The sequence below is a fragment of the Berghia stephanieae genome, chromosome 5 (genome assembly GCF_034508935.2).
Source record: "Berghia stephanieae isolate SIO BIC M18660-M18661 chromosome 5, UCSD_Bste_1.3, whole genome shotgun sequence".
Lineage (NCBI taxonomy): Eukaryota > Metazoa > Mollusca > Gastropoda > Nudibranchia > Aeolidiidae > Berghia > Berghia stephanieae.
The window spans coordinates 37,018,085-37,033,336 of NC_088364.1; the positions used below are offsets into that span (position 1 = coordinate 37,018,085).

General features: G+C 35.8%; 1 protein-coding gene across 1 annotated transcript; it reads left to right on the forward strand.

The window, feature by feature from the left end:
* Positions 1-168: 168 nt before the first annotated feature.
* LOC144972856 (TGF-beta-activated kinase 1 and MAP3K7-binding protein 1-like) lies at positions 169-13,906 on the forward strand. The gene is made up of 8 exons (XM_078914592.1): positions 169-396; positions 5,398-5,534; positions 6,158-6,308; positions 8,447-8,533; positions 9,032-9,170; positions 10,244-10,472; positions 12,050-12,677; positions 13,704-13,906. The coding sequence occupies exons 1-8, from the start codon at positions 343-345 to the stop codon at positions 13,842-13,844; spliced, it is 1,566 nt and encodes a 521-aa protein (XP_078770718.1). The 5' UTR covers positions 169-342; the 3' UTR covers positions 13,845-13,906.
* Positions 13,907-15,252: the final 1,346 nt, after the last annotated feature.

The following is a 15,252-nucleotide window of genomic DNA, read 5'->3' on the forward strand; positions in this document are numbered from 1 at the left end:
AAAAGCAAAGAGAATAGTTAATACATGATATCAATAGCAGGGAATAAATAATTTGAATAAGTGTATGGTGTTGATTATGGTGGAAAATTGAGCTTCGTCTTTCCTATATTTGTACACTATTATGAATATCTTCAATTTACTCTTCCTAAAGAAAGGCTTGTTTTGGCTAACGCAAAGAAAACAATGAACAAGTATGAGACGAAAGAAGGGAGAACATTGAGATCAACACTCAGTTATTATGAAAATAAAAATGTAAATACTCTTAAAGTGTAGATCTCTCGCTCTCTCTGAAAACTGGTGAATTGATCAAAAGCACTGAGCTGATTTAAAAGCAAAGAAAATATGGCGAATGGGCCCCTCAGCAATGGTGGACCAGGAATGTCATTAGGAATACAAGTGAGTCCTTACTTTTACTTGTACCTCTACTTTTACTTTTTAATTTTAGTAAAAATTTACACTCCTTCTTCTTTCTTTCTTTCTGTTCTTTTCTTCTTTTTGTTTAAACTTCTCCTGTACTGTACTGTAATTGTAACTGACTGTACTGTAAGTCAAACCCTGTGATTATTCCAAGACTCAGACAGAGGTGGGGAAGAGGATGGATGGTTCAACCCACCACCGCCTGCGAAAATTTTTTATCTCTATAGTCTATTGTCTTCTGCACTTTCTACTCACTTCATATCTTGTTGTTACCAACATAGTGCCTGCTCACCAAATTTTCTGAATTAAAAACTTCACCCCATAACGGAGCATACTCAATGTCTCAATCGTTTCTATGTGATATGTTATGTTGAGAATATTGGCTATTAGCTTAACTGCTGGTCAAATACTCGCGATGGTGGTGGGCGAACGAATCGGTGTCCCAGAAGTGGTGAGAGAGGATCTAGAAATGATTGGTTGAAACGAATATTTTGTGTTGTGGATAGCTCACACGTAGAGCCACGCTCCACTCAGGCGAGTGGTCGTACCATAGGTCGCAGTTCAAACCCCACCACCGCCGCGAGAAAAATTTTTTCTCTATGTCTTCTGGCACTATTCTACTCACTTCATATCTTGCTGCATGGAAAGTGCGGGGCGGTCACTTGCAAGCTTAAGGACCACGGTCCTACGGTCCTTGGAAATGAAGACGCAAGACCGGTCTAGGACCGTCCTTTTCGACATTGAACATTCTGAGAGACTGTTGGAATTCGAACGTTTGACCTTTGATATCTTGGCATCGTTCATTCTGAACGTTAGACGCTAACGATGAAAACGGGCCTACAGAGTAAAACACGGAGTAGTCACACTTCATTTCAAAATTGTAACCTAATTAGAGAAGGGTGATGCCTTCTTATTTGCTCACGTACTTCATTGTTACTTTCGATAATTATAAATTTGAAATTTTATCCTCATTACGGATAATGCATCCCCAAGGCTTGATCGAGTTGTTCGGGTTGATACACACACGCAACTCCTCCCCCCCCCCCCCTACCCCCCCTCCCCCCCCCCCCCACCACCACATTGAGGGCAGCGAGCATTGAGATAAGAGAGAACGTGAAGTTATATAAGAGGGGGTGGATGAGGTGATAAGAGGTCGATGGTGACTTTTCCCAGATCTAACAAACTCAGCTACCAATTCATTGATGTAGACGGGATTCAGAAAAAAATCGACTGTACCCGGAACGATCTCTGGCCCTTGCGTATAAAGAGAGTGCTCATCAACTAGCTATCGGGTCCCCAAATTCTATTGGACTTTTTAAAATTCAGACGTTATAACTGGTTTTTTGGAAGGAAGAAACTAATGAAACTCATATTATTTGATTAGTAAAAACACCAACGAAATTTAATATATTGTATTATTTAAATGACAACACTGCGATAGAAGGATGGTGACAAGAGTGGACAAAAGAAACAAAAATTCGGATTTGCTACTTGCTAGGTTCGACACACACACACACACACACACACACACACACACAAACACACACATCTTTTGTAGTCACATACATTTCAAACAATAACCCATTAGAGAAGAGGGTCATGCCTTCACCATAGATCATTGTCATTGCGATCATTATGGTGTAGTAAATTTTGAAATTTACCCCGTATAATGGAATCGTCCAAGGCGTGCGCCTCCTGTTCCCCCATCTCACACACGAAAGGGCGGTTTGCGGAGTGGAGGTTGGTGGTCGTCTGCCTGTATGGTCGTCTGTGTCGTTTAGTGTATGGCAAAGGGGGGTGGGTGCGATTAATTAAGTGGGATGGGTGGTGATTGGTGGAAGAAAAATTTTTATTCTCTATTGTCTTCTGGCACTTTTCTACTCACTTCATATCTTGTTGTTACCAACATAAGTGCCTGCTCCACTCACTTTTCTGAATTAAAAATTCACCCCATACACCGGAGCATACTCAATGTCTCAATCGTTTCTATGTTATATGTTTGTGTTGAGAATATTGGCTATTAAGCTTAACTGCTGGTCAAAATTACTTCGCGATGGTGGTGTGCGAACGAATCGGCGGTCTCAAGAAGTGGGTGAGAGAGGGATCTAGAAATGACTTGGGTTTGAAACGAATATTTTTGTGTTCGTGGATAGCTCACACGGTAGAGCCACGCTCTCACCTGCCAGGCGGAGTTGTCGTACCAATAAGGTCGCAGGTTCGAACCCCACCACCGCCGCGAAAAATTTTTATTCTCTATTGTCTTCTGGCACTTTTCTACTCACTTCATATCTTGTTGTTACCAACATAAGTGCCTGCTCCACTCACTTTTCTGAATTAAAAATTCACCCCATACACCGGAGCATACTCAATGTCTCAATCGTTTCTATGTTATATGTTTGTGTTGAGAATATTGGCTATTAAGCTTAACTGCTGGTCAAAATTACTTCGCGATGGTGGTGTGCGAACGAATCGGCGGTCTCAAGAAGTGGGTGAGAGAGGGATCTAGAAATGACTTGGGTTTGAAACGAATATTTTTGTGTTCGTGGATAGCTCACACGGTAGAGCCACGCTCTCACCTGCCAGGCGGAGTTGTCGTACCAATAAGGTCGCAGGTTCGAACCCCACCACCGCCGCGAAAAATTTTTATTCTCTATTGTCTTCTGGCACTTTTCTACTCACTTCATATCTTGTTGTTACCAACATAAGTGCCTGCTCCACTCACTTTTCTGAATTAAAAATTCACCCCATACACCGGAGCATACTCAATGTCTCAATCGTTTCTATGTTATATGTTTGTGTTGAGAATATTGGCTATTAAGCTTAACTGCTGGTCAAAATTACTTCGCGATGGTGGTGTGCGAACGAATCGGCGGTCTCAAGAAGTGGGTGAGAGAGGGATCTAGAAATGACTTGGGTTTGAAACGAATATTTTTGTGTTCGTGGATAGCTCACACGGTAGAGCCACGCTCTCACCTGCCAGGCGGAGTTGTCGTACCAATAAGGTCGCAGGTTCGAACCCCACCACCGCCGCGAAAAATTTTTATTCTCTATTGTCTTCTGGCACTTTTCTACTCACTTCATATCTTGTTGGTGGAAGATAGGCAACCGAAGCAACGAATCGCTGGTGAAGTAGTAGGCTATGGCGCGAGACCGTAGGACCGTGGTCCTTGCAAGGACCGCCCCGCACTAGTTGAAAGGTGATAAGAAGTGAGGACCGCCGCCGATCTTCCCCTCTGGGACCGGTCTTCGGTTCACAGCTAAAAGACCGTCGGACCGCGGTCCAGACCGGTCTTCAGCGCGGCACTAGTAGGTAGTAACGATTTTAATGGACTATGAACAGATTTGATGATGAACAACTTTGTTCCTGGTTGAAAATAAAAAGGCGAATTGCCAGTTTGACGTTTTCAGTTCAAAGTGACAAAAGAAATTTCATTGATCCATTTGCTTTTTTAAAAAAACAAACAAAAAAAAAAAAAACCCCAAAAAATTGATCACTATTTACTTTCATCTTGTGTTAAATATCACTTGATATTGACTGTTTTGGGACACAACTAACCACTGGCATTTTTTTTTTCAGAATATTTGGTATTTTTCACACCAAGTTTGGCATTTTGCATAAAATCTTTCTGCCAACTGGTTACATGTGTCTGGGAATAACGAAAATTGTTTTTTCCAGACGGATGTCTGGGAAACCAGAAGTAGAAGTAGGGTCTACCTTTTTTACTCAATGACTCAATGATTTAGGATTTTGTGTATCAGAGTGTATGTGCCAAATTTTAGATTCTTTTTATGTACCTCAACTTTCACTCATATGATGGCTCATGGCATCCACCCAAAATCCTTTCATGCTAGGCTCATTTTCTTTTCTATATTATTTTTTTCTGGGCAATTTAACCGCATTTTATGTATTGTAGACAATTACAATGTTGGGCCCAATCACTTCAGTCATCTTGATTTTTGTATTGAGCGAGTGCATTGATTAACTGCTTAGGCTTATATGGAGATAAAATGCTGCCAAGTGGGGAAGAAATATCTAAACAAAGTGGGGACACAGTGAGGGCAGTGGGCAAAGAGTGTGGACTGATAGAAGCAGAGGAAGAGTTCAGAGCAAATTTTTACTTATTACAATAAACTCAAATTAAAAAAAAAACAGCAACAAAAAAAACCCATCTATATTGCCAAGGGAGACTAGGATATTCAGACTTGAGTCTGAATATCTTTTTGATTGCACCTGCGCATTGGAGTTTTATAGCCATGGGAGAATATTCAGACTTGAGTCAGAATAGCCACAGCCCTTAGTAAAACATAATGCCATTTACGAGAAACTGATTGTCAGGAGGTACCTGTGTAATGAGACTTATTGAATGTGCAAATCTTTAATTCTCGAAGTTTTAAAAATAATACAAATATGGACAAAAGCACTGTTGATCGTATATTTGGTAAAGAGGAGAAAGTGGGACAGTGAAAGTGGGTGAGATTATCTGAACCAGTTTGACCATCTTAGACAGAGGACGAAATTACAAGAAGGGGGCAGCAGGCAGTTGTGAGGGAGTTTATAGGAGACAGAGATAGTGCAAGGGTTTGTGTTGTCTAACTTTTTGATGATTTTGGAGAGCTAGGATGGGTAATAATGCTGGTAGATTATAAATATTTAGAACTGTAACTTTATGAAACAAGTCACATACTAAATGATTCACCCTAACGTAAAAATGTTGATAATAAAAAAATAATCTTGCTTTTAGCACCTTCTGGAAGTTATCAATTTTTCTTTAACCATCATTTTGTTTTGTTGAAAGATGAGTAAGCTAGGTATTTTCTATCTTTTAGATTGGCGTTTTATATCTTTTTCTTTCTTTTTTTTTTATCAAAGTATCTGTCAAAGAAAAAGGTGTGATCAAGACACCATATACATTTTAGATTAAGCATTTTTCAAGAGGAATGCTAAGTTTCTTATAAACATTTTGGTACTTTTTACAACAGGATTCTGCTCTTAGCTGGACGGATGATCTACCTGTATGTAAACTGTCAGGTGTTGGACTCTCAACAAATCAAATATACAGAGAGGATGGCAATAGGAGAGAAGCACATGAATATGAGGACAGAAACTTTCACTTCAGGTAAATGTCTGGTTTCATAACAGATTTTCTTTCTTTCACATAACAAGATCTTCCTCCCCCCGGTTATTCTTAAAATGAATTTATCTTTTGTCTTTTTGGATTCTTCAACTATGTTGTTTAGAAGTATATTAGATTTGGTACTGAAAACTAGTCTTCCAAGTCTATTGAAAATTTATTTGCACCATAAAAGTTTGTTCCTTTTTTCTTTTCTTTTTATAATTTTTATTTTTGAGTGATCTATAAAACTGCAATTGTCGCCAAACACCATGCTTGAAATCAAATTACTTTAATTCAGTTGATTAATTGGCAAGGAGAGAAAGTCATAAGGAAAGCTCTTTACAAATGTCAATGATATTTAATAGTTGCAGACTCTCATATATATATAACATGGGGCCAAAATATATTTTTTTAGTTCCTGAATGGTGAAACTGACAATGTTCATTGGAAGCCCATTTGCATCCAGGTGTTAAATTCATCTCCTTGTTCAATACTGCATTGGCACGAAGACCAGCTGAAAATGAACCAAGTCAGTTTGAGATGAATACATTGTAAGTCAGGTGCTTTAAATATTAATCTACCCCATTGAAATATAAATTCTGAATAATTTTTTTTTTTCATCTCAGACATGATGGCTGTTTTCTGTATGGGGTTTTTGATGGACACAATGGAACACGGGTGGCTGACTTTGCAGCTCAAAGAATTCCTGCAGAGCTTTTGCTTGGCCAGCTGAAGCCAAATTTTACTGATGACGAGGTCAAAGAAGTTCTTAAGCAGGTGAATAGTATGTAATTATTAGATATTACTGTATTTTTACTTCATTATGCTGTTAATTGAGTGTAGCTGTCAGTATAGTGTCACAGTTTTGGACTAGCAGTATAAACCAACCTAGGTTTGAGGGGTTTAGCCTTCAATAAGGCAATTAGGCACCTCGACAGTTCGTTCTTAGGAAAGTCTTTCTGCCGTTTCCCTTGTACACCATGCAGCAATTGTGTAGCTCGCTTTGTGAAATAGGGTGGAAAGTACTTAATGGCAGACTAGTGTCCTGAAATGTAGTGAGCGATCATTACAAAGCTGTTGTCCATTTAATGCCATAGGAATGGGAATAAACCTTATGACTATGAAGGACTGCTTAAACAATTAATTAAATTTCTGAAAGATGAAAGGAGAATTTTTGTGGTTCAGGAACTTTCAAATTCTGGCGCGCTAGAATTTTGGTAAGACTTTTATCTTTTTAAGAAGATCAAGATTTGCAGAGCCGGTGACCTTCTGGGGTCCAGTTCTTTGGTTTATTCATTGATAAATAATGTATTAAACAGTAAATGACAAAATGTTGATCATTCTTATGATGTACATACCCTAATACTCTCTCTTGAATAACTTTGATGAACACTGGCTAATGTATGGTACCGATTTTCTGTATGTATTTACATGTCATGTACCATTTTCGAATTTTGAAATATTACAAAACAAACAAACCATAAAAAAAAAAACACCATAAAAAACAACATAAAAACAACAAACCATTTTTCAATATCTTATAGTTTATTTGGAGTCTTCTTCGCGTAGCAAAGATAAATTCCCTGATGATTGGCATGTAGCACTAGTAACTCATGTCTTTAAAAAGGGCAGCAGGTCAATAGGATAAAAATACAAACCAGTGATTTATACTTGTATTCTGGGGAATGCCATATAAACACTTATTATTGAGAAGTGATCATTGAAACAATCAAGATAAATCAAACACAACATGGTTTGGTCCATAGTCAATTGCACAACCCTACTTTAAGATATTTTGGACATAATGGACAGGTATAATGTTGAACAAACAAGAAGCACTTGATGTGGTTTACATGTACTTACAAAAAATGTTTGGTAACTTTCCTCATCATCACCAGCTCTCATAAACTGATATTTATAGTATAAAGGGGAATACATTAAAACCGATTGTATTAATAGACACCAGTGTCATGGAAAAAGGGTTGATTAAAAAAAAATATAAAAGACACAACATAAACAGTAAAAAAAACTCAGTTTTAGAAGATGGGGAAAGAATTACTATGCAGGAACTTGACACAGAGAAATAGCTTGGTGTCCAGATAAATAACCGATTACAATTTAAAAATCACTCATCACAGGCTGCATCAAAAGCAGAGTTGTCAGAATTATATTCCTAATGGATCTGCTTTTTTTTCTACCTTTTCAAGGCTATTGTTAGATTCATTCAAGAACACGGACAGTCAGCATAACATCTCCAATACAAATGTTGAGAAATTGAGAAAGTCGAAACTTCTACCATCACTAGAAGATAAAACCATCTTCAAAGACTAAATGTTCTCAAACTTCTCAGTCTTGAACACATACAACAAAGAGAGGACATGATCAAATAAGGTCTATAAATTCCAGCACCTTGTATTAGGATTAATTATCTATATAACAATTAGAAGACATTCTTAAACTTCAAAAACTGCACACGCCTATACTATTGGGCTATTATTTATCCATAGACAATAAATATGTGGAACAGATTTCCAGAGGACTGGTTACGACTTTTTCAGTCAATCCTTCAATAGCGGACGGGATGAATCTTAGAAAGGGCAGCATTATATATGATGTCTGGGGTGGTAAAATCATTGAAATGGAAGACATATTTATAGAGTTGATTTATGTTTGCGTATGCAGTTTAAATAGTATTTGTTTTTAAACATTCTTTTTTTTTTTTTCATTTTTTGTTTGTTTGTTTGTGTAGTAACAATTCAAAGATATAGAGATATATGAGTAAAAAACAGCAACATATTATCTCCCAACACTTTTCAAGCCAGGGTTCGGTCCATAAAGCTTTCAACTATTAGCAGCATTTCAGTATCTGTTCTGGCATCCATTTAGTTGTGCTTTAATTTTGAATTCTTTTTTAGGCCTTCATCAGTGTTGAAAAGGGCTATTTTGAATCAATGGATGGGTTTCTTGCTGAACGCTCAACAATTCAAGACAGATTGCCAGAGGTAAATAGGGACTATTATTTTAAGTCTAGTTTGCATGGTCAATATGACAAGACAGTTAAACATATGGTATTTTTTATGTAAAGAAGACCAGTGAAGCTGGTTTTGTTTCTTACTTTACTTTTCTTACCTGCTATCTTGTTGTTCTAATATTATAATGCCATTTTGTATTTTATCTTCGAACTATATCATAATTTTGCTTTATTACTTTTGCTAATTGAATTGTTCAAAGAAGGATAGTTTAAATTGATTTTAAATGCATATACTCACATTCTAATTTTAGTTTATTATTTGGTGTATAGCAACCAATGATTTTTTTTCTATCATTTCAAACTTTGTATTGTGTCATATAAATTAAAAAGTATAAATGATTAAATTTTTGTCACCAGATTGAGATTTCTCCAAAAATAGAATATTATAACAATAACAACATTAATTATAATGAATTAATGGATTTCATAAATTTTTGCTGCATTATGTCATCTTTAAATATTCTGCTAGGGCATAACGCATTATGAAGCAACCCAAAAGTACCCAGACATCATGTCAAAACTTCAAGAGTTGGAGAGGGAGATATCTGGGGGTACGACTGCAACTGTTGTATTAGTTTTTAATGGAAAGCTTTATGTAGCAAACGTTGGTAAGTTCTTTCTTTCTTTCTTCTTTTTAAAATGTTTTTTTTTAAATTCTGAGTATATGTTTTGGTTCTACTACCTAGAAAATGTACATGTACTGGATTGAGATCTTTCTCTCATTTTGGACTTAGCATTTGGAATTCACTGCCTCGTTTTCCTTGGGAGGTGGGATCTCAGACATGTTTTAATCAACAGCCTATGACACTATTCTTTACACCTTGATGCCTCCCACCCATATTTGATGTCACTCAACCATCTAAAACATCCAGAGCCTAATCTTATTAGAAACTACGATTAATAAAATTATCCTCCTCTTTATTATGGTATTATATCCACATATATACGATGACAGTCAGACATGACCATAATTGATCAAGCTCATGTAGAAACATTGCAGTTTACAGCAAGACTTGATTGTGAAGGAAATAGGGTACTTTTTAAATCAAGTGACAGTGAGTCAGTTGCAGCCCTGAACATTTATTTGAGATCACTGACATTTTACGCATATGCTTTCAAATTGAAAAATTATTAAGATCCTCGTGTAATGCACTATAGTCATTAATGAGAGGGTAAGGCATTGCATTTCAGTCAGTTGTCCTGGGTTCAAGTCTCATCACTGGCAATTTTGTTTCTTTCCACGAGTAAGAGAATTAACTCCTAATTTTGCCTTTTTGATGAAATAGCTGATTCCTGTTGACATTAGACATTCTATTGATTGATTGTCAATATTCTGTTTAGGAACCCTTATGTGATGGATATCTAATGATGCCGCTCAAAAAGAAGTATTTTTTTTTCTTATTCCCATTAATAGCTGTAAATGTGGTATGGTTGTATTGTACAGACTTGTCCAAGGTTTATCCTTTTTCTTTTATGCTAATAGGGCCCCAAGTGAGCATATCTCTTGTTTTGCCATTTTATAACTTTATAGAGAGTATGTCCTTTTCATTTACCATTGATCTTATTTTACTATAATTTATGTCTATTCAGTAATTTTTAAAAATTATTATAATTTTCTTTTTGTTTCAAATTCAGAGCAATCTGAATTCCATCTCTGCTTTTTCACTCTCTCTTCATCCAGGAGATTCACGTGCTTTTCTTGTAAAGACAGATGTGGATGGTGTGTTGCGTGTAACTCAATTGTCTTATGACCACACAATAAATGACCCTGGTGAACAGGTTAGACTTCAGCAGGCTGGTCTAGACATTAACAAGCTTCAAGTGCTGAGGCGGGTGGCCAATTCAGACTGCACCAGATGTATTGGAGATTATCATGTGAAGGGAGGTTATAAAGATATTGATATCCTGAGGTAAGTTTATACCTCCCTTTGCCTCCCCTTGCCCCTCCTCTTCTTCCTCCCCTTATCATCTTCTTCTCATTCTTCTTCTTCTTCTTCTTCTTCTTCTTCTTCTTCTTCTTCTTCTTCTTCTTCTTCTTCTTCTTCTTCTTCTTCTTCTTCTTCTTCTTCTTCTTCTTCTTCTTCTTCTTCTTCTTCTTCTTCTTCTTCTTCTTCTTTTTCTTCCAGTTCCTTTAAGTTCTGCGGTGTTGTGACTTCACAAAAGCCCATTGATGTATACTCGGTCATATATATTATCACTGAGTTATTTCTAAATATTTATGAGTCACTTAATCTTCATTCCACTTTTTCAGTTATCGCTTTCTCCATATGCCCCCCCCCTCCCCCCACCCCTTGTGCAATTATGACGGTTTCTACTTTTGTTTATTTATTGATGTGGTCATGTTGTCTTAAACTAACAGCATGACCTTAATTAGGTTAGAAGGTTTGAATTGGTGTTTAGACAACTTCGGGCCTACCTATGGAAAGGCATTTTGTTCACAATATGTTTGTTTTTTTTTTTTTTTAGTATTTCAGGGGTTTTATGGCATTTGGGTAAAGTCATTTTAAGATCATTTCAGCGCTAGTAAAAAGGATGATAGAAAGTTCAAAAACTTTGGATCAACTTTAGCTAACAAGCATCTCAGAAAATAGGCGAGATAAAGAGGGAGACTTCAGCAGAGACCGGAAGTTTCAAGAGCAGTTAATCATTGTCGCAAATCAGAAACCATCCAACTGTCCCACACTGACATCACCACAGACTCTTCACAAAACTGATACACTTAAATGATTACTTTTAAGAATCATACCAAAGAACCTGACAATGAAATATACAATGGACAGAAATTCATTTCAATGTAACAGAAACTAGAATAACTTCTGACTCCTTGAACTCCTTGGGTATTATGGCTTTGAAGGAAAATTATTAATTATCCGTCTTAGTGGGAATCCACATTTTTTGTGTGTCTTACTCTAAATTAACTTTCTAGCATTGCCAAATCCAATTTTATTTAACAATACACAAATGTGTAGCAATGTTGTTTGAAGTGTAAGGGAATGAATTGAAGTTTTGCTCATCCTAAAATCACAACAAGAAATTCATATTTGAGCTTTAATTAATAACAGGAATATGTAGGGCCAATGACAGTTAAATATCACAAATGATAATATCAATCCGGCTAATAATAACCACATTTTTCCCACTCTGGTCTATACAATCTTAACTCACAAGCGAAGAACATTAATTTTTCTGATCCTTCTGCTGTCAGCAGAATTGGTAGATATATTTATTGGACTTGGCAGAAAGTACTTTGTGATAAATAAGTTTCTTATCTGAAGGGTAGCAATGTATTGTTTTTGTCCACATACATAAAAAAACAAACTTCATGGACTCTAAGGCTCAAATATGACAATGGTATCCTTTGCACTACAATTGTCTTGGTAATATTTATTTCTTCCATCTTACAAATAACCCACTGGTCTTGAACCATTGTTGTATTTTTGAAATCAGTTCCATATATTGATCAATTATTCTATTCATTTCCTTTCAGATCTGCGAAAGTAGAGCCTGTGATAGCAGATCCATTTGTGGACGGAGGAATGGTGATAGACAGTTCATGTGCATTCTTAGTCATCATGTCTGATGGAGTTTACCAAGCCCTTACAGATGCCACAGGAACAGAGACAGTCAATGGGGACATTGCCAAAATGGTGGCTGTAGAATTTGGTCAGCAGACGACGTTGACAGGTGTAGCTCAGGCTGTGGTAGACAGAATTGTACGCATTCATCACGATACGTTCATGACAGAAACTGCCATGAATAAGACATTGTGCCAAAAGAGAGACGATATAACATTATTAGTGAGAAATTTTAACTACCCTCTATCTACAGTTAGTCCTAGTTCTGTAAGGTCTTTAGCCTCACCATCCCATGCTGTCCTGCCCCATTTTCCACATGAGCAAACACCAACAAGAGCCAATACCTCTGACAGTTCTGCTTCAGATAAGACACCAACAAACTACCTTTTGACTGGTCCAAACCTCTTAGAGGACACCAATTGCACAGACATCCCTACCAACACCAGCAGCAATTACAGCACCAACTCAAGTGGCGAGATGCAGTTGTTTTCCCAGAGGTATTCCAACAATAGCAACATGGTGTTGGACTCTGATGGAAAGGTAGGTTGGTGTTTTGGTTTGTTTTTTTTTTCTTCCAGGAAATAGATTACAAATCAGATTGGTTGGCTTTCTTTGCTGCTTTTGTGTGGGGGAGGGGGGGGGGAGTTGTGTCCTTCTCCCCCTTCTCCCTTCTATTCGGCTTTATGTCCTTGTTCTGAAAAGAGACCATTTAGTTTTGCGTAAGACTGGGTCTGTTTTGACAGGGAATCAGTGAGAAGAATTCGTCTTTTTGTGAGAAATAATCCACCCCCCCCCCCCTATCAATAACCTCATTACTAATTAGTTAAAATTCAAACTATTTATTTTTTGGTATGCATTTGAGGTTATGCCTTATGGGGCAGCTCTATTGGTAGCACCTGAGTGGGACTTTTAAGTTGTCTCAGACTAATTACATATATAGATTGCGCTTGGATCCACAGTACATTGTGTGAGAAATTAACTATCACCTGAACTAAATTCTCGTTTTCAGCAAATAATAGTTCCTTTTTTTTCTTTGTCATTACTAACTTTCTTCAGAATTTTAGCCTTTTCTAAATGCTTGACTGACATTATGCAAGACAACGTTCTTCTACTTTTTATTTTCTGCTATACTTTATTAATCTCTAGGCGTGAAATTAGCATTGAGTGATAAGCACCAGTGCCCTGGGGTCAGCTCAAGCGGATAGGACTCGAACCCTGTGCCTTTTGGTTATTAGGAAAAGTCCATACTCCTGTCTTTTGCCGTCCCCATGTAATTGAAGATGATGATGTTGATATATATATATATATATATATATATATATATATATATATATATATATATATATATATATATATATATATTTAAAAAGTCGAATCCTGTTTCCTGGCTTCATGGTCGGCACATCTGTCCACAAATTTGGCTATTAATAATAGCATCAGGATAAACAATTTGTTTTACTGTCGATTAAATATAAAATACAAAAGATGAGCAGTACATTAGGGGTTTGATTGTTGGTGAGAGAAATAATTGATAGACCATTAATATATTTACACTAATTATTTCAGGTAAAAGCATATGTGGATTTTTCTGAATGGTATGCAGCAACAGGGGCAATGACAGAAGAACAGAGAGAGGGTCTTGCTAAGGAACTCACTCCTCGCTCTACATATGATATCATTCAAGAAGAACCTGCTGTGGAGCAATAGTATTTTTCTACTTTTTGTACTATTTATATGTCTATTTGTTGATTAATAAATTAATTAGTTTATTTTTGTTTTTATTGTTGTCGCTATTATCATCATCATCATCATCATCATCATCCTCTTCCTCTTTTTTTCTTCCTCCTCCTCCTTCTCCTCCTCCTCCTCCTCATTCTCCCCCTTTTCCTCCTCCTCCTCCTCCTCTTCATCTCTTCTCTTCTTCTTCTTCTTCTTCTTCTTTCTTCTTCTTCTTCTTCTTCTTCTTCTTCTTCTTCTTCTTCTTCTTCTTCTTCTTCTTCTTCTTCTTTCTTCTTCTTCTTCTTCTTCTTCTTCTTTTCTTCTTCTTTCTTCTTCTTCTTCTTCTTCTTCTTCTTTCTTCTTCTTCTTCTTCTTCTTCTTCTTCTTCTTCTTCTTCTTCTTCTTCTTCTTCTTCTTTTTTCTCTTCTTTCTCTTCCTTTCTCCTATTCTTCTATCCCTATTCTTCTTCTCATTGATATTATTATTATTATTATTATTATTATTATTATTATTATTATTATTATTATTATAACCTAAGATAGTGATAATAATAATAATAATAATAATAATAATAATAATAATAATAATAATAATAATAATAATAATAATAATAATAATAATAATAATGATGATGATGTTAATATAATAATGATAATAATAATAATAACAATAATAATAATAATAATAATAATAATAATAATAATAATAATAATAATAATAATAATAATAATAATAATGATAATAATAATAATGACAATAATAATAATAATAATAATAATAATAATAATAATAATAATAATAATAATAATAATAATAATAATAATAATAATAATGATTATGATGATGATAATAATACTATTTATAATAACTATTTTATTGTATCATGATTATTATTAAGTCTTTGTGTGTAAAATTTCAATGCATGGAAATTATTTTTTTAAATCAATAAATGAAACTGATTTCATTAAAAAATTAAAGGAGATCTTTCATACCAATAACTTGTGAGCCATTTTGTTTTTTACTTGTAATGATGTCTTTTAATCTCTCATGGTGGACCGGGAAGGTTACTCTTGCTGTCATGTATATCTTCTTTCTGTGGTCTTCTTCTTCTGCTTCAAACAATCTGATTCTGATTGACCCATACTTAGTATTACTGGCATTGTGTCAATTCCAATTACAAAAAAAAAAAAATCAAGAGATACATAGGTACTTTCTTGATGGTCTGTAAATTATGAATTTCAACATTAGTTGGAGCTAATATTAAACGTTTGATGCTTTCAACTTGTTCTATATTAATCTCCTGGACCACTATACGGACATTTAACCCTTTACACAGAGATGTATAAGTGTTCGACTGGTTACCTAAGGCATTGCATTGTAATCCAGAAGATACCGG